General features: G+C 32.1%; 1 protein-coding gene and 1 long non-coding RNA gene across 2 annotated transcripts; both read left to right on the top strand.

Annotated features, from left to right (window-relative positions):
- Positions 1-4,926: 4,926 nt before the first annotated feature.
- On the top strand, positions 4,927-6,725 carry LOC132704922 (uncharacterized). Its single transcript, XM_060675255.1, has 3 exons — positions 4,927-5,081; positions 5,143-5,299; positions 6,428-6,725. Exons 1-3 carry the CDS (start codon positions 5,024-5,026, stop codon positions 6,672-6,674), a joined length of 462 nt encoding a protein of 153 aa, XP_060531238.1. The 5' UTR covers positions 4,927-5,023; the 3' UTR covers positions 6,675-6,725.
- A 1,585-nt stretch (positions 6,726-8,310) lies between these two features.
- LOC132705695 (uncharacterized) lies at positions 8,311-22,114 on the top strand. Its single transcript, XR_009619490.1, has 3 exons — positions 8,311-8,361; positions 8,535-8,694; positions 21,841-22,114. It is a non-coding gene; the product is annotated as an uncharacterized LOC132705695 (long non-coding RNA).
- Positions 22,115-26,399: the final 4,285 nt, after the last annotated feature.

Raw genomic sequence — 26,399 nt, 5'->3', positions numbered from 1 at the left:
ACGCTGCTTCGCTCTGGCCTCCTATATGGATGTGAAGGTTGGACATTAGACTGAAGTATCGAAAAAGCAGACGCTTTCGAAATGTTCTTACACAAACTGCGAGGTTCTCAACGGGACGCACAAACAAAAAGAAATCTAGCTCATCATAACAGAGAGGCTAACTGTCTACCTGGGACATATAATTAGAGGAAATCGTTATAAACTGTTCGATAGACAATAAGGCAAGATACAAGGAAAACGATCCATAGTTTTTCGGGCTGCGGTTTCCAAAGCGACTTTGGTTATATGGATGGCCCACCTCCATAGAGAGACGGCGCCTTGGGTCACTTGCGATTTTTAAAAATGATTATTTAATGACTATTTTTTTGCCCTGCACAAATTAAATTGCATTCTTTAAAGTGCCCTTTTTAAAAATAAATACATACATACAGGAAGAGTTTGAAACATAACTTCTAGGTAGGTCGTTTGAGGTCCAGAACGTTGTGTCATTTGTCACTTGTACAACTACAGATTTGCATTCGGAAACATGCTTCCTAACGAGAGCTTGGGCAAGTCTAAAGGTGTTGAAAACCTTTTCTAGAATAAACCGACAATATTTTGTAGAATTTCACTCCGATTTAAAACATAAAGAGTTCCAGTAATAACAAAATTTGAAGCTAATTTTGAACTGGATAGCATTTTAATATATTAATAATAAAATTGACAACGCTGTAAGAAAATAATATATTTTTTAAGTTTGTATTTTGTTGTTATGAAATGTTAACACCATTCATTCAATCCTTTTAGGCGAATGACAGAGGAATATTCCAAACATAGCATTGTTTTTGTTTTCAAAACCAATTGATATTCTTGTTTCCACAACTACTGCTTCCATTACATTACTGAAATATATTATTATCGATCATACTTTTTATTGTTATTGTTATATACGTACGAGAAAAGATGCTTCGCGCATATAAAAAAAAGATATTTAACGCACATGTTGAATCATCAGTTATATTAAGAATTTTTGTAAAATTGCATCAACGAAATAGCAGAATAAACACTGCAAATTCCGCATTTACAAATTTCTCGATTTAGGTCATACGAAACCACGAGATGGATTTGAAGATATTACCAGCACACCCAGTAAATTTTACAGCAACACACAGAATGTATAAGTTAACATAAGTTAATAAAGGCATGGTCTGTTCATAGGAATAAGAAAGTGACCAATTGCTTTTAAATTTGATTATAAAAGGGTGGTCATTAACATACAATGCAACAAAATTATTACCTAAAGTTTCGGAATTTAAATTCAGGTAAAATTGTGGTCCGTAACAGAAAATAATTTTATACCTACCTGCGTTTAATATTATTTGGTTTGGTATACTGCTTAGTTTAAGTTTATTAGTAATCATTCTTATTTCATGTGTAATACAGCGTGTGCGAACTATGCAAAATATGTGCCAGTCTAGTGTATCTCAGGAGATGCTCCCGCACAAATGTAGAAAACTCTATTCTATTGAGACTAAGGAAGTTATAAACAATGTTTCTTTGACTCTCATTGAACGTGGTGCCAGTAAGCAAGCATCTTTAGAAGAGACTGCCACATTGCCGAAAATTCCAACATCAACTGCATGGAAAATTGTGAATAATATCATTTCAGCGAGGAAAAAAAGATGCGGTGCTGACATTTTCTCGAGTGTAGATGACAGTGATCAAGATATAATACGGCGTAAAATTTACTAGTTATACGAGGAACAAAGCATGCCTACATTAGATATCTTAATTAGGAGGCTTGAAAAAGATGAAACCGGTGTTCGATGTGGCAGAACTACCTTATGGAAGTGTATTCAACACATGGGTTTTAGATTTAAAAAAATTGACAAAAGGCAAGTTTTAATGGAATCTTTTAGAATTCGGAAATGGCGACTGGAAAATCTAGAAAAAATTAGGATTTACAGAGAACAACAAAGGCGAATTATTTACTTGGATGAAACCTGGTTCGGCACTTATGATACACCGGAAAACGGTTGGGTTGACTCAGTTGACTAGTTCCAAACATTCCTCCTAATAGCGTCATTGTAATGGACAATACAAGTTATCACAGAAGACAGTTGACTAAAACCCCTCATGTGACACATAAGCAACAAACCAAAACTACATGTATAATAATGACATTTATTTTCACGAAAATTATACCAAAAAGCAATTAATTGAGGTTCTACAAAGCTTGAACCTACAAAAGGAATACGTCTGTGATAATTATGCATAAAATCTAGGGTATACAGTTTTAAGGCTTTCACCTGACCACTGTATATTTAATCCTATTGAACATGTTTGGCACCAACTGAAATCTGCCATTCGTCGTAGCGATATTCTACTCTTGATATTGTTTAATGGTCTATAGTTCGATAAACCAATATTAAGATCCAACGTTATGAGTATTTACCTATGTTCATTACGTATAGGAAACATTACCCAATGTACAACGTCTGAGTTATATTTTCTGCCATTAAAATTCGTAGTCTTGAGCGAAATCCCTGGTTTCATTGCTCCGCACCATTTGAAAACACACTTCAATCATAATAAATACGTAATTTAAATTGAATAGTAGGAGAAATATTGTTTCTGACACGTAGCTAGTTACATTAATCATTAGTCTGTTCCACTGGATTGGAAATCTTCTAAATTGGTATTTAGAAATGATTACCCCAACTAATATGCAGCGTGACCTTCGCGAGCACCAATTAGAGTTTGAAAACAAATACCCTCTTAGATGGCATATGAAGCAATATAATCTATACTTTAGATACTAACTCGTACTGTTAAAAAGTTCCTTTAAGTTCCTTTAGAGTGAAAGATTAAAAGAAAATGGTCATTTTATTATTAACTTGCTAGGGTAAAGTACAAGTATACGTTCAGCGCAAAATGCCGGCACTAACACATACAGAATTCTAGAGTTAAGGGGCCACCCAAGTGCCAGATTTAATCTCCTGGCCAAAGTTTAGTAAGATTAGAAATTTTTTGTTAGAATATATCTGTAACTCTTTGTCTCTGTGCGAAGTTCAAGTGATGGGGAAAGGAACGTCCTGCAAATTTAGTCATTTTAGGGGATCGTGTAACTTATTTCGTAAATTTTACTGTTGGTGGTATTGAATGGTTTCGATTAACATTGTGGTGCTAGTTTTGGTTTTGGGGTTTAAAATATAAATAACAGATATTTTTTACTCAAATATGTACCCGTCCAACCCCAACAAGATCAAATAGAAAAATACACAGTGCTCTTATCTCCTTAAAATTTTCAGAGAAGTACGGAGAGGGAAGCAATAAATATGGTAAAAACAAAGTGCTTATACCGGACAAAAATAATGGAACAGTAATTTTGGAGATTCTGCGAAATTGAAGCACTACGAATTTAATTTTCTAACTGATATAACAGAATAACATAACTCTAAGGTAATGGTATGATTAGATAATTTGTTGTGGGTATTAGTTAAGTAATAACATTATATTTCGATTGAAATTGAAACTCTTTTCCATTGTGGCTCTTAGGTGGAGTTTCCACAGTCGTCACAATTTGAGAAATAGAATACTATATCAAAATAAATTCAGTTTATTTTTGCTTCATCGCTTTGTCGTGTTGTTACTCCAATGAATTTAATTTCGTGAATTTAATGACATGTTAAATATCACTTCCAGACCAACAAACCACCAACAAACCAAATTTATGAAGGAAATATGTTTCTACTTCCTTCTTCAAAATACCTAATTATACACCTAATTATATAATTACACCCACTCATTTATTAAGTACTCGCTCCGCTCAAGTCAAATAAACTCGTGATTCAAATTGCTGCACAGATTATGCATGTAAACGCTATTATCAAGTTTCAAATGGATTGCTGACCATTGTGAAAATGTTAAGATAGAAAGACAGTTGCAGTTTTACTTTTTCCAGGATACAATTAGAAAAATTGCTGTTTGACAATCTGCCTGCCTTAGAAACTGTGAATTCAAGAATCTCAAAAGCAGTTTTTCTATTGAACTAAACCTGGTTAAAGCCCAAGGGTTCTACAACTTAGCTGCATTCCCGTGTCCCATATACAATACTTTCTATTTTTCATATGGTGGAATAATTGGGAAAACCATTAAAATTTCCAAATGAAAAGGTCCCTTTCACATACAGCTTAGATTTTGTATACAATTCCAAACTTGTTAAAAATGTGCGTGTTAAAAATCTTGGTAGCGACTGAACTCACCATTTTTAAGAATAATTATGAATATTCTAAGATACATATCAATGCTGGTACATTTAATGCCAACTACCAGACGCCCTCCATTTTACAGCTCTACAACAGGGAAAAAGTAGGTGTATGAAGTAGTATACTTGAAGTTTACCCCTTCCGTCTGGGCAAGGATATGCTTATTTTAGTTTAGTTAATACCTCCTGTCTTCCATCGCAGGTTGCAGTTACATTATTATGAGTTTGGTAGCTTAACGTTAACGTTAAATCTACAAACAATATTCGATCGCAAACAAATTAGTGACTAAAGTACCTAGAGTAGGGAATTTCCTATAGTTGTAATGAAGATTATACTGTTATTAGCAAACATTTATTTTTGAGTTTGTATGTGTTTAGTATGTTTTGTAATTAGCACCTTTAGAGAACGTGATAAGATATATTTACTACTCATTTTCAAGGTACTTTAATATTGTGTGTGCTAAATATGAGGAATATCAAAAACAAATATTTAAATAATTAAGAATTAATACAATGAGTTTTGCACATTTTGCAAAAGTCAGACCGAATCATTCCATTAATAATTACTAGAATCAGAAGCCTTTTAAAAGGGAAATAAAATAAATTTATTATATTATGATTGCCGATGACTAGCCCATTGTTTCCCGCTATCAAAATTTTCGGTAAAAATTTGGGGCACCCTGTAAGTCTCTAATAGTTAAGCTAAAGGTAGTTATTAGGATTTCTCAAAGGTTGATATAATAGGAGTGCGTTTAATGAAATTGCTATTCTTGCAATATGAAATTTCTACTGGCACTAGTCCTGTGTTCCTCGGCTATTTTCGGCTTTATTAACGGTAAAATTGTTTGGTGAATGAATACTTCGCAATTAAATTTTATTAAATTAATGTGTTTCAGGTCAGAGACAGGCGCCAATCGTACTTTACTATATTCAGCATGCTGAGACCAAGTTATTCATTGGCCAAGACGCAAAGCTAGGAAAAAGCCGTAACATGTGGGGTTTTCGTCATTTGGAAGGTCAAACCTTTGGGAGACTCGCCAGTTATGACACAGGGTGACCTTGATCCTTATTAACTTATTACTTTGAAAAACTTTTTCAGAAAAAAAGTGAGATATATAAAGATGTTTAATACGATTTAATAAAACAATCAAACTGCTTATCCACTCAAGGAATTTTGGTGACTATATTTTGGAATTTGATCCCTGTCAGTAACTGCGCTGACAAGCTCTTTTATAGTTCTTAATCCGGTCGACTGTCTAAGATTTCTTGCCCATTACATCATTTTTTTCCCAATTCGCAACCAAGGTAAGCCGTTTTTCTTCTTTCCCCGATCTGTATGAACTCTTTATATTTCTTCTTTTTCTGTCCAAGGCACTTCTTACGATCCACGACTCCCACTGCTTTCAGAAGTACCAATTATCTCGCATATAGGATTTGAAAGGATATATTTAGGTAACGATTTCTACGCCGCACGTACCACGTCATTTCTGCATTTAATATCTGCTGCCGAATTGTCTTACTCTTTCTACATTGTAACGCGTATCATTGTTTTTTTGTGTCGTTGATATCGTATTGGTTGCTGCTGTCATTTAAACGGGTACACATCCGTTGGAGTTCTTCAATATCATTAGCAACGAGGACAGTATCATCTGCATATCGAACATTTGATATTGATACTCCGCTCACTGTCAGTTACATTCTTCAAGCTTTAAAAAAAACATCCTCTGAGTATAGATTATTGAAAATGGGCAAGAAAACAATGCTTACTGTTGTTAATATTTGCAATATTTACTTTGTCATAATATTCTTAGTACTTTCGTTATTTTTTCTACGCAATACACATTTTTTTACATATGTCTAACCTATTTTTTATATATCGCTGAACCATCAGCCGATCAAATTATTGAATTTAATTGAAAAAATGTATTTGTATAGATAAATTTCTTCGGGTTTTTTGATCTTCTTTATATCATTATACATTGTCAAAGTCACGTATCATTGACAAATCTTTAGAATATAGCGAGATTTGGTGTTACCGTGCTATAAAATTCCATTTTTAATAAATTATTATGGGAATAACCTATACGGAATCCTCTAATTTCGGAAACCTCTATTGTGAGAGTGGAATTTGAAAGACCCTATACATAATGGCCTCGTAATAAGACGCACAATTTTTTTCAGAAAAGTCCTAGATATTAGCGGGGGTTGTTGGGGTACCAAAATAGGAACCTACAGAGACAACCAAGCAGAAAACCAGAAGTTCTATTTTTATGAAGACGGTACCATTCGGTCCAAATGTGACACAAATAAGGTCATAGCTCCGGACAAAGATAAGCGGGGGCTCATCTTGGAAACTTTTGAAAGGTCCAAACTGGCTCGTTATGTGTTCAAGAGGTTCAGGCCTGGAGTTGACAGACCGGATGAATGAGAACTTGTCACAATTGGTTGATGTACTTTGAAATGGAATGTCTCAAAGCTCGATGTAATTTTATTTATTCTGCCCACTCCACTTACTTATTTTGATACCAATTGCGTACATATGTTAAAATACTGAAATAAAAAAATGGCAATGGACTTCTGTGTCCATGAATATGAAATAGAGTAGTGAGTCACAAAAACAGCCTTATCTCTACAAAATTATCCTTTTCAAATATTATGGTAGATAAAGAGGAGACCAGCCCATAACACTATGGCTGAACTCAGTATCGCAAATAATTCGTCCATAATACAAAGCGGCCTTTATATATTGCCAACTAGCAAAAACCAGAAAAATCGAATGTTCGATAAAATTCTTATCAGTATATTAATGTTGCTTTTCCATATTTTTAATTTTTAAATTTTAATTTTCAGGAAGGTATTTACTTGAATCTGATTGAAATGAAAATGAAAAAAAAAAAGTCAGACCAGAGGATACCGGATAAGTTCGTGGAGTTAACATAATTATAAAATTTCAAATGGATCACGATGCTCAAAAAATATTAAATATTCACACCATAATAATTATTTTAAAACATTAAGAAATTTTCTTAAATAACCAACAAAATTTAAATGTATGGCAAAAACGGGTGATTGAATATTTGGTTATGGTGACTTAGCCCTATGGGCACCTTTTTTGTTTTAGCATGCTAAAGTTATGACTATAATAAAAGTATAGTATAAAAAACAACCACAGTATAAATTAAAAGCAATATGTTGTGCCCAAACATTTTAGTTTGATATCAAGCATATAATATACTGCCACAAATTTAGCAGTGGCTTACATTTTTTTTACAATAATATTCGCTCACGAGTTCTCAAGCTACTAATATATATATATATATTTTTCAATATAATAACAATGTAACTTCTAAACCCTGCATTTCCGGACCCATATTTATAAAAAACTTTTTTTTGATAATTTTTAATAAGAAATGTATGTATGTATTTTTCGAGCACCCTGTATAGTCAAGATTTGCGAGAACAAAAAGATTAAGAAAATGTCTCATTAGGTATAACATTTAACTGCCTGTCTGTCTGTAGTAACAGTAACAGATTTTTTTACTCCTGTTACAAGACCAGAAGTAACGAAATAATTGTTGGAAAAGGAATCAATATCATTTAAATTTAAAATTATAAGTCAATTTACGGGTTTTCGGATATTTATTTTTGACTTTTCGTAATTGTTCTTTGTACTTGGTGGTTAGTTTCGTTAGTATGGTCATTAAGACCTATCACTCGAAAATAAAGTGAAAAACATCGAACAATATTTTCAAGGTGTTTGACACTATGTGGGCAAAAACTCTGGTCAAATTTGCCATAGTGATATAAAAGTATTTATATGGAAAATATTTTAATGAATTTTACCTATACCTAAATCAATGATAAAAATGACTAATAACTAAATTCAAGTGTCAAGCAGATTTAATAAAGCAATTCCAACTAACCAAAATATTCCGTTAAGGAGTTGGACAGAAAATATTTGAGACACCCTGTACGTTTAAAATGAAGATGTCGGTAGCGATTACGAGTTTTTGACGCTCTATATAATAAGGGCAACGTTCAAAAAAGTTAAATCTACGACATGAGCTTTATTTCGGTATTGTGGTGGTTACCGCTTATTCTGGGTTTAACAAATGGTAAGAATATAATGTTAAAAATATTGCAAAACCAATGTCGACGCCAATTATCCTAAGTACTTGTAACGAAACTTTTCTAGTGTAAAATGCAGTTTTATTTATAAGGCGGGTGTTACAAAATTTTTTATTTACAATAATCAGAAAATGTTTAAGTACAACTTAATGTTTTCCAGCCCAAAACGAAACGCCAGTTTCCCCTTTCCATATACAGCATGTCCAATCCAAATTATTCATTGGCGAAAATGCGGATATAGTGACTGAAAAATTAGCCAAATGGGGCTTCCACTATAAAGTAGGAGAAACGGATGGGAGAATCATCAGCTACGATACTGGGTAAAATTTCTGCCCGCTAAGAACACGACTTGATGTAAAATTTAGATAGATTGATATTTATCACTCAGAATTTTGAATGTACCGATAACATTTTAATTGGCTGTAATTTTTGTGTTTTTAGATATATCAAGGTAAACAAAAAAACAAAATGTAGGGTTAGTAGTCAAGTTTTTTCCCAAGTGACGTATAAAACAAAACACTATCAATTTTCGTTCATGTAAGCCTACATCATATTTTTTTAAATGGAACACCATGTATATTATATATGTGTTTAATATAATATCTTATTAAGATTACAATGATGTAACACACTTTATATTTTTGTCCACTCGTTTTTGAGAAATCGGCAAAAATAGGAAATTTTTATATAATTTCAAAGAGTACCATGACTGACAGTAACAACAATAATTATTTACAAATTAAAGTAGAACAAAAACACTAAAAATGACAAGACAAGGTAAAGTAAAAAATTCTTTAACTATTATAAATACTGCTGCTGGATTGATCCCCGACAAATACTTCATATATTCTAGTAATAGAGGAAACTGGATGTGCTTCATCGAATCCTAAAATGTTTGCATTGTTTTCTTCATTTAAAACATTATGATTTCAGTATACCTTCTTAGCATTTAATACGTTACCGCTTTCTGCAAATGTATTTGCCAGCCTTGGAAATATTTGTTTTGAAGTAGCTCAGCGCTCTGGATAAAGTCTAATATACTGACGACGAGCTGCGGTTGCACTTTTAATATTCAGACAGTATAGTTGAAGCATATCACTCCTTTCACGGATGCTAAAAACCATTTTAAAAATAAAGACTTGGACAATAATTCAACCATCAACATTGTTTGCTAATATGTCAAACATAAACATATTTGTTTAATTTAATTATAATAATTATTTTAAATTTTATAAAAATTTGATTTGTCAAAAACTAGCAATCATTGTAATGGGAATACGATATTATATTAAACAAATATATAATATACAAGGTGCACCATTTAAAAAATATGATGCAGGCTTACATTTTAGAAAATTGATAATGTTTTGTTTCATACGTCACTTGGAAAAAAAACTTTCCTACTAACCCTGCATTTTGTTTTTTTATTTACCTTGATTGCTCTAAAAACAAAAAAGTTAGAGCGAATTACAATGTTATCAAGATAAATTGAACGGTACACTTAATTAATTTAAGAAACCTGAACTGAACTAGCCAATTATAGAAAACTCTATCGAAAAACTAATGTATTTCTAAGAAAAAGAAATTATACAAAGATTGGTCAGCCAGCGTTTCATTTTTGAAGCTATTAGAAGTATTAGCAGCAAGTGTTACAAATTGAAACTCCGCTCAATAAAAATGGAGTTTTTTGGAAATTTCGCCCTAAAAGCTCACATTTATAAAAGTTTATTAGCAATTTAAATAAAAAAATTCTACAATTAATTAGTTGATATTCAGAGGCATTCTTTCTACTAGCCGGTAATGGATATTTCGGAATTCAATGTATACACCTGTATTCCTAGAGAGCACACGATTTTTTAAACACGTTTCTTAAATTGAGGAAAGAAAAAATAACAAATATTATCCAAAATATTGCATTTCTTGCTTTTTACAATTACAATACAAACGGTGTTTCCTACATTTATGAAAATTGACTGAAAATGAATATTGTTTTTACTATTCAATCTAATTTGTTATTGCTAGCAAGAAATTTCATTTCTACAACAAGAAATCAGCATCAGACATTACTGTAAACCGAAAAAACAAAATAGTAAACAAATATCGAAAAATCTATCAACATGTGATTGGAAATGCACAGATAAAATATGATAGTTATTACAAAATATAGTTTTATGTTTAATCGTTCCTTAAAAAGGCAGATCTATAATACACTTATATTAAAATAAGCAAGACGCTTTGTCCCACGTAAATTCAAATGTTTTAAGGCGGTACATCGGGCAAGTAAAGTTTGGAAATTGTTTCAAACTGATTAGTGCTACATACGAAGTAAATCTGATCTAACGTATAATTTTTAAACTGGACATTGACAATTAGCAATTTAAATAGGTGACTGGTAGATCAGGGTGCAAAGCTTGAGTAAAAATTCGTGTAATGTGAACTAACAGCAATGTTGAGATCTGCTTCAAAAAGTTTTGTTTTAAAACATTCTAAGATGTCATTCTTTTGCCGGCTTATATATGATGTAACCCACTTAAGAACTGTACACCCTGGTACAATCTTTGTTTTTGGTTCGATTTTGAGTTTTTTTTGTTGGATAACTGGAGAGTCTCCGAGAAATACACAAGAAACTTTGTTTTGCTTATTGCTTCAACTTAAAGTCATGGCCAAACAAAAGGGAGAACCACAATTAGAAATTTTTAAAAAGATAAATATGCAACGAATTCTTATTCAGGAGTACTTAAAACCCAACTATACCAATTTTTATACAATACATTGTGTTTGAAATATTGTTTTCGCCTTGCTTAAGGCTGTACACCTTTGTAAAATCTTTGATTACTGTTTGATTTCGATAATTTTTGTTGTTGGATAGATCTCTCAAGAACGAACTAAAACCTGATGTTCTGATGTTTCTTCTTACATCAACCTAAAGTCATTGTCAAGTGGGACCAATTTTGAAGGTCGAATATCGAAAGGGAACTTCTTTAAGAATAAAGTGTCAACGAATTCTTATTCAGCACTACATAAAACCTAACTATACTAATTTCCATGAAATTCAATTTTTATAATTCATTTTTGTTGGATAGATTTCCCTGAAACACACCAACGATTTTCTTAAAATTAAATATGATTAGGGACGATTAGATATGAACTAAACAGACTTTACAACGTTGTATTTTTTTAATCAAAAGGGATTTTTAATTCTCATCTAATAATGAAAATGACAGAAAAATATAAATATTTTTTAAAACCAAGTTTGCTACGGAGAAGCTAATATTTTACAGTAAAATTCAATCGCTAATTTAGATCTTAATTTTGTTTACATCTTTCGAATACTGAGATATACTAATGTTGTTGTTTTAAGATGATACTAAAAAGTAAGTGTCACTTAACATGTCTTTTTGTCATTCGCTTTGAAATACAAACTAATCTTTGTTTACAAGTTTACAATATTTATTGTTTCAAAACATTAAAAACTTTCGTCAAGGTCTAGTTACCTATAGATAGTCCGAACACGAATCTGTTGCCATTTTCAATTTGAAAAAATCTCTAAAAGTGTTTCTCGATTTTCCGCTTCAAAAAACTGTGTGAGTTAGCCATGACTCTAGTCGATGCTATACCAAAAAACCGTTTTATTTCTCTTTAGTAAGATCTATCCAGCAAAAAAGAATTATCAAAATTGACCCATAAATTAATTGAAATAGTTGAGTTCTAAGTACTCCCGAATAAGAACTCGTTGCCAATTTATTTTTAAAAAAATCCCTAATAGTAATTCTCTCTTCACTTTTTTGGTTAAACAGTCCCAGTTGGCCATGACTTTAAGTTGAAGCAATAAATCAAACAGTGATTTAGTGAACTTTTCAGAAACCCATCCAACAAAAAAAATTATATATACATATATATATATATATATATATATATATATATATATATATATATATATATATATATATATATATATATATATATATATATATATATATATATATTCTCACGTATTGATTCACGGATGGAAAAATGTGATGACACTATATTCCGGGATATCATCCGTTCGCTCGTTGAACTCCGACTGGAATCCTGCATCCGACTGGAATCCTGCAAATCTTGCATCCGACTGGAATCCTGCAGACGTTTCGCCAAAATCTCACTTGGCATCTTCAATGCTCGCGCTCCGAAAACACTTCGAACACTATATATATATATATACATATACATATATATATTGATACTTGTTAAGTTGGGACTTCCGCTACGTGAAGCGGGCGGCCTAACATCCACTATTTTCGAGACGTATATTATAAAACTTTCTATGCATATATGATGAGGGGGGCTTAAATATATGGTTTCGCATAAGAGGGGTAATGATTTTTTTTTTCAAAATTATTGGACATCAGACACTCTTTCTCACTTCTGCCATATACGACTCCGCGATGATGCCGCGATGAAGTTTCTCATATATACAAGAAGTGACAAGGTATGTTTTACTATTAGACTGTATATTAAGGAAGTCAAAATGAGTAAAGAGTTTCGGCTGTATATAGAATTCGCTCGATATTGCAAACATGGTTCACCCAAAACTAAATCCGTTGCACGTTTGCACGTCACGAATGGCTCCGAGTGCGTTTAAATTTAATTTGCTGGCGGTCGCTTTGTGACGTGCCGCGGATTTAGTTTTGGAGGAGCTACATATTTTTTAAAAAGATGTCAACTTTTGCTAAGATTTTGTGAGAATACGACAGAACAGTAATAATTCTGAATGAGTTTGCAATGAATTTTTGAAATCAAATAGTCACAAACCTTTTTTAATATTTTTAGAGTATTATTTTGGTTTATTTCAATTTTTATTTTCTAAAACTAAATAAAAAGAATCAGTATAATTAAAAACACTCATTTTTATTGGTCGAGGTATTAGTTACACACACGAATAAACGCTTGCCCTGAAAACTCATTTTAATTTTGTCGTTTACCTCGGTGTAACATGAAAACTATTTGGAATCTGTTACTTTTTCAAAAACCCCAATCGGATGGACCGTTTTTTTTTATTATCAGAATGCAAAGCTATGTCGTCAATATCAAGGCCACCAGCGAAGCAGCTAGAAAGGGTCAGATGTGCGAGGACGGTCAGGCAATAAACGACTTAGCGGTTCCGGAGAGCGCTTAGGATCGTTTTTGCTTGTAGACCCTCTTTCGTAGCGAATATGATACACGTATTTTTCTCATAGTTGAATTTTTTGATTAATTACTTGTTACAAAGGGATGGTACCGTTTTATTATATTTGACATTAGTAATTATTTGTATTATATTTTATTGGCAACACTTCATATTAAACTAATAATACATAAGTGTACATAGAAGCTAGAATAAAAACTAAAATTATATCTATGATAACACCTAAAATTAAGTAGAAGTAAAAAGTTAATCTTAAAAAAAATCCTTCTTCCCATTCCAATCCAATATTAACGTATATCTTCGGCAAAAATAATAGGTTTTTGATTTATAAAGAAAATTGTCATTACGTTTTTTACTCTTCATTCAGTCTGAGTTTGTTTCAGTGTCCGATAAATTAGAGATATTTAGTGTTAGTCAGGGATCATTTTTGTCTCGCTTATTGCTACATATTGATTTCACACATTTACAGGAACCAATACATTTCATAAATTTTCTTTTACAGGAACATAATGGTTCGGTACGCCTGAAATGTTTTGCCTAAATTAAAAAATCTTATTTAACAGAAAATTGAATGTCTCTGCCTTTTTTTACATCGACAGGTGTTTAGAACTGAGGTATCCTCTTGTAATATTGCTTCGGTTATCAGTACATGTTTTTCATTGAATTTGAATTTTTTTATCTAAACGGAACTCATTAGGGATCGTCAATTGTCTAGAGACAGTAATGTAATCGCTTTCTAAATAAATTTGAATTTCTTCTTGAGCGACGCTTATCCGTGTAAGATATTGAGTGACCACAAACGTGCATGGTTTCAACAAGTTTTTTATATATATAAATAGTTTTTTCCATTTGAACTCGCAAAGATGATCGCTTGACAAATATTAAGTATTTCCGTTTCTTTGCTGGCATTACATATTTCGCTGGAGACAAGAAGACTAGTTAAAAACTATAAATTATTTGCTTTTTGTAATCCTTAATTTTTAAATTCTGCATTCTGTATGCCAATTATTTCCATTTTAATATTTTGGCAAATCTTCGTCATTCCTGGCGGACCAAAGGATAAATTGTTGGACGTTTCCGTTTTAGTGTGATGCACTACTGCTTCAATGGCTTGCTCCTTTATGTTAAGTTCCAGGGTTTATTAAATAAAGCAAACAACTCTTTTAATCAACTCCACTAAACATTTTGCAAACTCTGTCCACAATCTTGAAAAACTTCATAAAGCATCAAATTCAGTCACATGTAGAAAAATATCTTGTGGGTTTTCAGTCGTCCTGTGACAAGTAAATTGCTGTGAGTGAGAGTTCAGCGATTACAGAACTATTGCCCAAGACTAATATAAGGTATCCGAACATCTTACACGATATTTGCACTCTGCGACCTTATTTTTCATAATTATAAAAAACCATATTCCAAAGTATTTGCAGCAAAGACTGCATTTTAGCATAGATGTATATACGTCAAACCGTCGTTTTCGGGCTATATCATATCACTATTTTGAACTATTCGAAAGATCCTCCTCTTATATAATTGTAAACATAGTTCATAAATTTCCGGCTAAAATACTACAATGAAAAATTAATTTACCTTTAAACAAAATTATTTCATTCTTTAATAAAAGAGCAGTAATATATTTAATTAAACTCTAGTATAAATTAAGAACTGAAAATGAACCAATACAAATAAACAATGCCTGAAAATAACCTTTATCAGCATTTACCTATTTAACTGATCTCGCGAATTCTATGATATTTCAGGCTTCTTACCCTTTATTTTATGTTTTCCTTTTAATTCATTTATTTCCTTGACGTTAATGTGCCTAAGCACCTTTCGTGTATAAATAAACTTGTCAAGGCGAACAAGCGGAAGAAAATTTGGAAAATTAAATTTGTTTATTTTCTATAATTAAAGTAATTTATTATTATTAAAGACAGAAAAATAATTAAGTGACAAGGTGTGCCTTATAGTTAGATTATATGTTCGGGAAGTCACGGTGACCAAAGAGCTTCTCGTATATATAAATTTCGCTGAATATATGAAACAAGTTCATAAAAAATTAAATCCGTTGCATGTCATGAATGGCTTCGGGTGCGTTTAAACTTAATTTTCTTGTAGCCGCATCGTCACTTGCAAGGGGCTCACTTTTTGATGATCTGCATATTTTTTAAAAAGATGTAAACTTTTGCTTCATGAAAAAACTACATAACAGTAACAAATCTTTTATAACATATGGTATTGTTTCGGATATATTTAATTTTTTCATAATTAAAAAGAACTTACTTATATTAAGCAGCAGCCGCTAGTAAGCTAAATAAAAAGTTTGAGTAACTTCAAAATACTTTTTTTGGAAAATTTTAGAAAGAAATTTAACAAATTTTAGAATGTTAAATCAAACTTCCTTTTAAATAATGCGATCAAAAATATTGATATTCACTTGATTGCGTCAACGTAAACAAAACGCAAACAAACATTTCAAACTGAAATTGTGTTTATATGTATTTTTGCCTCTTATAATGAATTCGTAGGGTAAGGGGTATTTGCTGTTTAAGAAATTTTAAAGGCCTAACAATCCAGATACATTTTTAAAAAATTATTTTATAATAGTTCCACCCCTAAAAAATTCATTTGAACCCTCTGAACCTTACAAAAATTACGAGAACTACAAAAACTTGGCATTACATTTGTGTTTTTGATGTAACTTTAATCAAAAACTCTGGAGTTCTACAGGCTGGTCTGAGTGATTATTTTCCTATTTTAAAAACATAAATGTGTAGCAATTTTACACTGTCCATAAGAATGCAAATCCAACTGGTCGTACAAAAATCGTATGGTGCAGGGGATGGTGGGAGTGAATTTTATAATAAAAATGACAAAAAAATATTATTATGTTGTTGTTATCTACAACATACAGCCATTAAACTGACAAAACCGCTTTTCAATATTTTTATTAGAAATCTTTTTTTTTTTTCATTTTAAAAACACACCGCATAATGCTTTTATATCTTTAACGAATACACGCTTGCCCTGAAAACTCATTTTTATGTTATCGCTTACCTCGCTGTAACTTGAAAACTATTTGGTTTATCAAAAAAATGCTTTTTATAAATCATATGCATTGAAGATCAACGAATCAGCTACTTTTTCAAAAACTATAATCGGATCAATCGTTTATTTTTAATTAGCAAAATATGAAGCCCTGTCGTGAACATCACGGTCGCCAGCGAAGCAGAGAGAAAGGGTCAAATTTGCAAAGACGGTCAGGTAATAAAAGACTTGCGGTGGCGGCGGCCGCCTAAGATCGTTTTTGTTTGTATACCCTCTTTCGTAGCGCATGTGATACGTATTTGCCCCCATAGTCGAATTTTTTGTTATTTTTTGACATTGCAACATTGCATATTAAACCAATAGTACATAAGTGTACATAGAAGCTAGAATAAAAATTAAAATTATATCCATAATAACAACTAAAATTAAGTAGAAGTAAAGAGTTAGTCTAAAAAAAACCCTTCGTGTTGGTCAGGGATCATTTTTGTCTCGCTTATTGCTACATATTGATTTTACACATTTACAGGAACCAATACATTTCATAAATTTTCTTTTACAGGAACATAATGGTTCGTTACGCCTGAAATGTTTTGCCTAAATTAAAAAACCTTATTTCACAGAAAATTGAATGTCTCTATACCTTTTTTTATATTGACAAGTGTTTAGAACTGAGGTATACTCTTGTAATATTACTTCGGTTATCAGTACATGTGAAATTTTTGATTGAATTTTACATTATATGGCAAAAGTTTAAAGTTTCCAGGTAGAGTTTCATTTATTGAAATATGCGTGTAAGATACTGTGTGACAACAAGCGTGGCTGGTTTCAACCATTTTTTATGACTTGGTCTCCTAATAGGTTAAGAGTCCCAAACCAATAAGTTTAGGGGTATATTCTTTTTTCATTTAAACTCATCATCTTGACAAATATTAAGTATTTCCGTTTCTTTCCTGGCATTACATGTTTCGCTCGAGCCAAGAAGACTTGTTAAGAAATATAAATTATTTGGAATATGCGTTTTGTAATCCTTAATTTTCAAATTTTTAAATTTAAATTATGCCATTTATTTCCGTTTTAATATTTTGGCAAATCTTCGTCATTGCTAACGAAGCAAAGGATAAATAGTTGGACGTTTCCGTCTTAGTGTGATGCACTACTGCTTCAATGACTGCCTCCTTAGAAAACCGTTTCAAAAAATTTCTAAGTTCTTCTAGGTATAAATTTCTTCTTGGAGAATTCAGTAATTCAATCCACAAACTTGCCTTTAACTGTTTTAAACAAAAATCCCAATGTGCGAGTTTATTTATTGTTTTACGTGATTCTGTCAAATAGCATGAAGCATTTAATTTCGTAGTTCTTCGAGTTTTAATTTTGTTTTTCCATATTAGTCATGACTTGTCAGAGCTTTTGATTTTTTAAACGTTTCTGGCAAAATACGCATTTTAAAACTCGTATAGGTTTTGTAACAGTTTTTATGTCATTGTAAACTTGTTTCCTTATGTCATTAAAATTCAAAAAAATATGTAGAGCATTAGGATCCTTGCCTTAACAGAATGCGGATGCGGATTTTTGCAAATTCAATTAATTTTTGTTTGGATATTTGTTTTGACGTTACGAGCTTTCCGCCTTATTGACAAGTTACACATAATTGGAAGTTCAAAACTTTTCCTTTAGTGTTAGCAGCTTTTAGCAATTAGAACATGTACTGATTTTAATATCCATTTGGATGAAAATTATAACTAATGCGTTATTATTAATCATTCTCACACAAAAATAAATATATTTTAGTCATATTATAAACAACTTCACTCCCTCAAAGAAAACTATTTTGACACTTAAAACGCAGACATAAAAAATAAATAAATTCATCCTCGTTGCGAAAGAGGGTGTACAAGCGCACGTCGGAACCGCAAAGTCGTTTATTGCCTGACCGTCCTCGCAAATCTGACCCTTCCTCGCTGCTTCGCTGGCGGCCGTGATATTCACGACATGGTTTCACATTTTGCTAATGAAAAAAAAACTGTCCATCAGATTGGGGTTTTCAAAAAAATGTCTATTATAGGAAACACTTTTTTGATAAGCCAAATAATTTTCAAGTTACAGCGAGGTAAACGATAACATAAAAATCAGTTTTCAGAGCAAGCTTTTATTCATTAGAGACTCCCATATAAAAGCATTATGCGGTGTTTTTAAAATGAAAAATAAAGTATTTCTAATAAAAATATTGAAAAGCGGTTTTGTCAATTTAAGAGCAGAATGGTGTAGACAACAAAATAATAATAATTTCTTGACAATTTTTAGAAAATTCACCCCTACCACCCCCTGCACCGCACGATTTTTATACGACCAATTGATGCATTCTTAGTGTACAAGAAATGATAAAAAGTGATTATTACGTTTTAGCAAGAAAGTGCAAACGAAAATCCAGTTTAATAGAATTCTGCGAACTTAATAAATCTACTAATGCAAAAGGCATTTCTACTACTACAAAAATATAAACGAAGTCGGGACATTTTTACATCTTGACTTTTCACAACCCAACTTGCATGTCAAGGGTTCCATTCTTGAGAAACATTTAATTGTTAAATCCGCAAGGCGACATCTTCACTACCTAGATATAGAGCGTTTTTAAATTTTCGGCCCTTTAGAAAATTGCCCATAAAATTTTTATTTATGAAAACTTTGGATCCAGATAAAAACATTATTATGGCATTTTAAAGTAAATGCACTAGCGTACTCAGTTTTTTTTACAGTTCTTCGTTATGTCATTAATGAATTCAACTTCCTTATTTTATATGGCAATCATAGTCCTGAAGTAAAGGGCATTCTTTTTATGTATTAGTGTATTGTGTCGCTGTCAGTTAAGGGCATAAATTTTATGCTTTATTGAATTTTGTATCACATAATTTTAATGGAAAAACTGAACGCAGAGGCAGTTAATAAACTTTATTTCGATAAATATCCGGGGCAGCAACAACCAGAAAAGGAGGCAAGGCAAAATCAAAACGACTTAAAGGAGGAAGAGAAAATCCGTAAATTGAATATGATTGCACAAGTGTTGCAAAATCCAAGCATTACTTCTTGAAAAGAGTATTAAATGAAGTGTTTGGATAATGTTGGATTGGAACTAGTGGCCTGCGAAATTGTGTGATGCTAACTCCTCTAGTTTTTTTATGGGGGATATTTACAGATCTTATATTAAAGAATTTTCTAAACCAAATCACAATTAGAGGAAGTCACTCGGGAAGCGTTTACTCCCATCAATCTTATAGAGTTAGTGAATAGTTGCCATTCAGTAAGAAAACTGACGTTCGGTGTATAAGAAGTATTCAGGATATATTGTATTCGAATACTTATTGCTTTCTGTTTATTAAGATAACTATAATTTATGAATAATAAATAAAATTCCAATAAAAATATTAAATGGTTCTTAGGTTTCGTGTTTTTCACTTAAATTATTTTAAATTGTCCTTATCTTATCTTTATATTAAGTTCCAGAGTTTATTAAATAAAGTAAACAAACCAGATTCTTTTAATCAACTCCACTAAACATTTTGCCCACTCTGTCCAAAATCCTGAAGAAATTCATAAAGCAACAAATTCAGTCATGAAATTTCAGTCGTCCTGACAAGTAAAATGCTGTGACGCAGTGTTTAAGTCAAATTAACTTTTACAGAGCTCAGCGATTGCAGAACTATTGACTAAGACTAACATAAGGTATCCCAAAATCTTACACGATATTTACAGTCTGCGACCTTATTTTTCATAATTATAAAAAACCATATTACAAAGTATTTGACTGCATTTTAGCATTTTAGTTAGTCGTTTTCGGGCTATATTATAACACTATTGTGAACTATTCAAAAATAGTGCATAAATTTCCCGCTAAAATGCTACAATCAAAAAATGAATTTATTTTTTAAAAAAATATTTAATTTAAAAAAAATAGAGCAGTAATATATTTAAACTCTAGTATAAATTAAGAACTGAAAATGAACTAATACAAATAAACAATGTCTGAAAATAACCTTTATCAGCATTTACCTATTTAATTGATCTCGCGAAATCTACGATATTTCAGGTTTCTTTAATTTAATTCATTTATTTTATTGAAGTTAATGTTCCTAAGCAGCTTTTGTGTATAAATTAACTAGTCAAGGCGAACAAGCGGAAGAAAATTTTTCAAAATTATATTTGTTTATTTTCTATAATAAAAGTCCTTTATTATTATTAAAGACAGAAAAATAATTAAACTGCCAATATTCAAAATGTGTTTATCATATCTTCATCATATCTTTTTCAACATTTTCTTGTTCTTATGCAAAACCAGAGAAGGCATTAATTTAGTACTCCATTCATTTTTAAGGGAAGTCACAAAATTTCGTTCGTTACCCGCAAATACGCCGCAAATACGGTCGAAACGAATCCTTTTCAGTATATTGTGCGCCTAAAATAACGGCCTTGAAATACGCAAAAAATGCTACGTTGCCATTTTACTACCTCGTAGTAAGCCATACAACGAAACATACTGTGAAGTCCTAACGTATGGTTTACCGCGAAGATTCAAAGGGAAGTCAATACATGCGACAGACATACCAAGATTACATTGCGAATTGCGATGCGAGCGCCAACGATCTACGCCTGAACTAAAATTGATAATGTACGGATAAATGGTCGACCTTGGGACTTCATTAGAAAATTTTGCAGGAACGTTGCTAAGGCCCTCAAGGTCATACTGGCAAAGTTTTACATAGGAAACGTTGCGACTTCCGAAATCGGAAGTCACCACGTTGTAGATGAAGTCACATCGTTAATTGAGTATGTATTTTGGAAGTTGTAGAGTACGTTTATCAACTTATCATAACCCAATTGATGCAACACGCCTCTAATGTGAAATGATCAGGTGAATTTGGGGTGCCTTTACTCGCATCACCTAAATATTCTGCAGAGTATTAAAATCACACACAATAGGAAAAAATAAAATAGTTTATTTTGTATCGTTTATCTCAAATTGGCAACTTTTAAATTTTAATAGTAAAAATTCCGTCATTCTTATAAGCTGAACTGATATAAATGAAATAATATATAAAAACCCTTGCTTCTTACTAAGATCTCTTTTAGTTTACACTTGATAGCACATAAGTCCGAATCATTGCATGCATAGTCAAAAAAAGATACACATGTACATACAAACACATTTACTGTTATAAAGTATTTTGTAATTCTTTATTAATGAGATGTTTCAACTTTTCAGTAAAGCACTAGATGTTCGCGGCGGATGCGACGGCACGGAAATAATAACCTACAAAGATAAGCAGTCAACCAATCAGAAGTTTTATTTTTCCCCCGACGGTACAATTCGTTCCAAATGTGACACAAATCAGGTAGTAGCGCCGGATAAAACTGGCCGAAAGCTGATTTTGGAAAAATATGATCCGTTAAAACTGACTCGTTATATATTCGCGGAACTGCCTCCTGAAATTTCGGTTTCAAACTAAATATTGTCATCCATTTTGAGATTCCATGAATAACAGTACCGTTTCAGAATTCGACGTAGTTTTATTTATAACCCTTTCATAGTTTCGTGGTTTGTTTCGTCTATGCCAAAATAGTTATTTTAGCGTTAAAAAATACAGGAGTTTCTTATGTGACGATCGAAACTGTTATATTTATTTAATTCTTCTAGCAGACAATACGCATTTCAATATTATAAGATTAGGAATCTTGGAATTTCAAATTTAACTTAACTAGTCAAGTTACAAGTTTATCAAATTTTTGTAAATATTCGGTGTGTGGTGAATGCATACATTTCCAGTAAAAAATGTTGAATGTTCAACAGTGGTTATATTTTGTTATATAAATTGATAATTCGTTTTTGTAGGCAAAAGTGGGATACAATTTAGCTGGCTTATTGCATTTGTTTGTTATGTTACAGAAAATATCTGCTTTCAGATCATACTAGATTAGCACTTAAAATTAGTAGAAACCCTGCATATTTGCTAGGACATACTAGTAGTAGTAGTAGTTGTAGCAGGCCTTGTCTTTTTTAAGACATACTGAAATTAGCATTAGCAAATAGGGTAACACTTATTTGTTTCCACAGGCTTTTGTGGCATTTTGAATTGCCCAGTTAGTTGGGTTCTCACCTAAACAAGCACTTATAACACAAATAAAAATGTTGTTTACATACGTCAAATTTCAGGTCAGGCATAAATTTGTTTTAAACATCCTTAATTATGACTTAGCTATTACAGTTAAATAATGGATATTTAAAACAACTTTATGCCCAATCTGAAATTTGACGTATGTAATAGTATATTATGCAACAAGTGCGGTAAACGGCATTTGATTCACGAGTTTATTTGACACAAGCGGAGCGAGTTTTTAATAAACGAGTGGGTTAAAAACTTACCGAACGTGTTGCATGCTATACTTTTTCTACGACCGTTAGTTTTTGGGTACATTTTCGCAAAACAACACGAATACATTCACTGACATGACCATCATAATTGACAAACGTCAAAATTCAAAGCGTGGGAAATATCTCCGAAAACATCCAATTGCACCCAAATCCGTGCGGTAAAATCCCGGAAATGTCCGAAGTGGCTCGGATTCATGGGAAACGGAGATCGGCGGGTAATTAGGTATTTTACAGACGGGAGTAGAAAAACAAAATTTACCATTACCAGAAAAATTTGTTGTTGAAATAACTAGGAAACTGAAAAAACTGAGCAATTCGGACCATTCATTAACCAAGGCTCAGTTCGTGCCGTTGCTTAGTTAGTTGAAAGATAAGTCTTTAACAAATTCATAGAAAATTAAAAATAGATATCAAGTTATATGCTCCATCTTCGGCTCGTTTTGTTTAAAGTGCTGGTAAAATTAATTTTTTTGTGAGGTCGTTTTAATAAACCATAATGAATTTATTTCCGGCATAGTATTGGGAAGCCATGTCTATTAAATTGACCTGACAACGACTATGAATTTGTCATTTCTTTCGTGACGTGCTTATTTATTAGTAGTTTTATATTCGGCAAAACCGAAGGTTTGTGCTTCTTAGCAGTGGATTTTGCATTTAAAAATTTACAACCTGCGAAAAACAAACGAGGTAAGGGTTTTTATCAACCTTTAAAGAATTAATAAATGGAAATCTCTTTTGATTTGAGCATTATTTTTATTGTACAAAAAAAATTACAGACTCTGAAACAATCTCTCTCTCTCTCTAACCCTTAATTTTCTTGTATGTTCAATGTATAAGATTTTCTCAAAAGTAGTCCAGATATTAGTGTAAAAAGCGTAGTAAATTTCTCTAACATCTTTTGTACAATGTCTTTGTAATTTTGATATTTGTTGTTTCCTAGAAGAACTTTCAAAACATCAGTAAACTAAACCCATGCAATCTGTTCACATTCGATCATGGTATTCACAAAGTCTTGATCTTAAATTGATTAATTAATTATTTGAGGATCTAGAAATTTTTCAGGTTTGGCTAATTGATTTTCACCCATTGTTACTGTCTGTTTCTACTGTCCAACTCACACAAAAAACATGATGATCTGATGATCTAGTAGAAGTTGACTTATAATAGTCATTCTTTTTACAAAACTTCTGGATTCCTCCTGGTCTGTTTTTGCTGAATCGAACTTGCTGACGTTTCGCCAATAAACTGGCTCGTATTTTACTCTGTACCTGCTTATATATTGTTTGAGGGGGGCGTGGCTAAATGAGGGGCATAAACACCGTCTCGGATGACTGATTAGCATATTGGTGACAGGTAGAGACCTAAGTCGCGGTTAAGATTGTTAGGTTGTTAATAGATTTCTGTAGATTCTCGACTTTTTCGTTGGTAGAAGAACTGATTACAGGCAAGAATTTTAGTTTTATCGAATAAAATTTATGTCCTGTTTCATGAGTGTGTTCTCAAATGGAATTTTGTCTTTGACCGACCGAAGATGTTGAGAGATTTTTCGAAAAGTGGTAAATCTGGTTTTGACGTTATACTGCTTTAGAATTTTTGATATGTGGTCGGTGATGTTTTGAATGTAAGAAAGGACCACAGTGGCAGCGGCAGTGGCCTCATTCCTATTGAAAGGTTGTGGTGAAGTGTATTTTTTGATGGAACGCTTAATATCTTTAATGTGCAAATTATTAGAGAGAAGAGCAGAGGTAAGGTGTTTTAATTCTGGGTTCATTGACTCGGGCTGAGATAGTTTTAAGGCTCTGTAAACGAGAGAATTGGTAACCGATGATTTTTGGGCCGGATGGTGTTGTGACTGTGCATTAAGGTATCGGTCTGTGTGCGTAGGTTTTCTTTAAATATAATGATCCAATGTTAGGTCTGAGTTTCTATTGATGAGAATATCTAGTGGAAGGTTATTATTAGTTTCCAACTCAATGGTAAAACGTATGTTAGGGTGTATGTATAGAGTTTAAATGTCTAAGAAAATCTACTAGGGTTTCTTGACAATGAGGTCAAATAACAAAAGAATCATCGACGTAGCGTTTCCATAATTTTGGTTTTAGATGAAAGGTGTCGAGAGCTTTCTTCTCAAAGGCTTCCATAAATATATTCGCGATGACTGGTTATGGTGGAGAACCCATAACTGTTCCCGACGTTTGTTCAAAAATTTTACCGTTATAAGGAAAATATGTTGCCGACAAGTATTTTTCAATTAAGGTGAGAAGGTGGGTTCCAGATTCATGGACTTTAATATACCTGAAATGATGTCGAGGGCATGAGTAATAGGAACTCTGGTAAAAAGAGATTCTACTTCGAAATTAACTAGAGTATCTAGTATATCTAATGTGAATCATTTTTAATTGTTCAATCTATATTGTTTAAATCACAAAAAAGGGTTTTTATTCAATTTTCAATGCATTGGTGTAGTAGTAGTATCTGTCATGATACTTAAAAAAATATATTGCTGAAATGATGGACGAATAGGGAGATCGCATCACATTAACTTAAAGTCGGGACAAATTTAATTTCAATGAAAATACTATAAAGGAGTTTCTATGGTAACGATAACGGGAACCAAAAATACAAGGATTTTTGCCTTATAATTTATGATTTTTGATGCTCATTTTATTATTTGTGTCATAATTTCAATAGTTTCCTTTTCAATTCAAATGCAAACACAATACTTTCGTTTTAATAAGGATAACAATAGAAATTATCATACACATGTTGGTTTGAAGAAGACATAGAGTTATATAGCAACCATTGATTTATTAAAAAGCAATAACGAAGCAAAACCAAATTTAATTTTTATCAAATGGTAAACGTTTTTTTTTTTAATTAAAAAACGTTTTCTCTGTGTGTGTATGTAGTATAGAATTGTGATAATTGCTTTAAGCAAGTTGCAAATATTTTTGGGGATACTATATACTATCTAAGCAGACGACAAGCGTGAAAAGACGCAAAGTTAAATCCAGTTTTTTTCGAAATCGAAAATAGGTGGACTGCTAGCCTGGACGTAGTCGACGTAATAGGAACTCATTCCTATTTATCACTGTGTGCTTTCAGCACGTTTTCTGAAAAGTTTGACTTTTTCTTCGTCAGATAGAGCCAGATAATGAAGGTAATTGCGATAAATGGGCGCCCGGTAATGCACTTTACTCCCTCTCGAATGGTTTTTGCCCCCAAATGTTATTTGCAGTTTATTAGCCAAAGGAAGAACCAATTACATGGGTCTAACCGAAGGAAAATTTAGTCTCGGATATGTGCCATGGTCGGTAAATTAGACGCTGCCACACACTGCATAAAGTTTGCCAGATTTGTTCCTATACGAAATTGTAAAGTCCAAGCCACCA

The sequence above is a fragment of the Cylas formicarius genome, unplaced genomic scaffold (assembly GCF_029955315.1).
Source record: "Cylas formicarius isolate icCylForm1 unplaced genomic scaffold, icCylForm1.1 PGA_scaffold_7__23_contigs__length_41026272, whole genome shotgun sequence".
Taxonomy (NCBI): domain Eukaryota; kingdom Metazoa; phylum Arthropoda; class Insecta; order Coleoptera; family Brentidae; genus Cylas; species Cylas formicarius.
This window is presented reverse-complemented; position numbering and strand designations above follow the sequence as displayed.

Coding starts and splice junctions, on each gene's coding strand:
- LOC132704922 (XM_060675255.1), top strand. CDS start 5,024: ATGAAATTTCTACTGGCACTAGTCCTGTGTTCCTCGGCTATTTTCGGC. Junction 5,082..5,142: donor TATTTTCGGCTTTATTAACG/GTAAAATTGTTT, acceptor AATGTGTTTCAG/GTCAGAGACAGGCGCCAATC. Junction 5,300..6,427: donor CTCGCCAGTTATGACACAGG/GTGACCTTGATC, acceptor AATTTTTTTCAG/AAAAGTCCTAGATATTAGCG.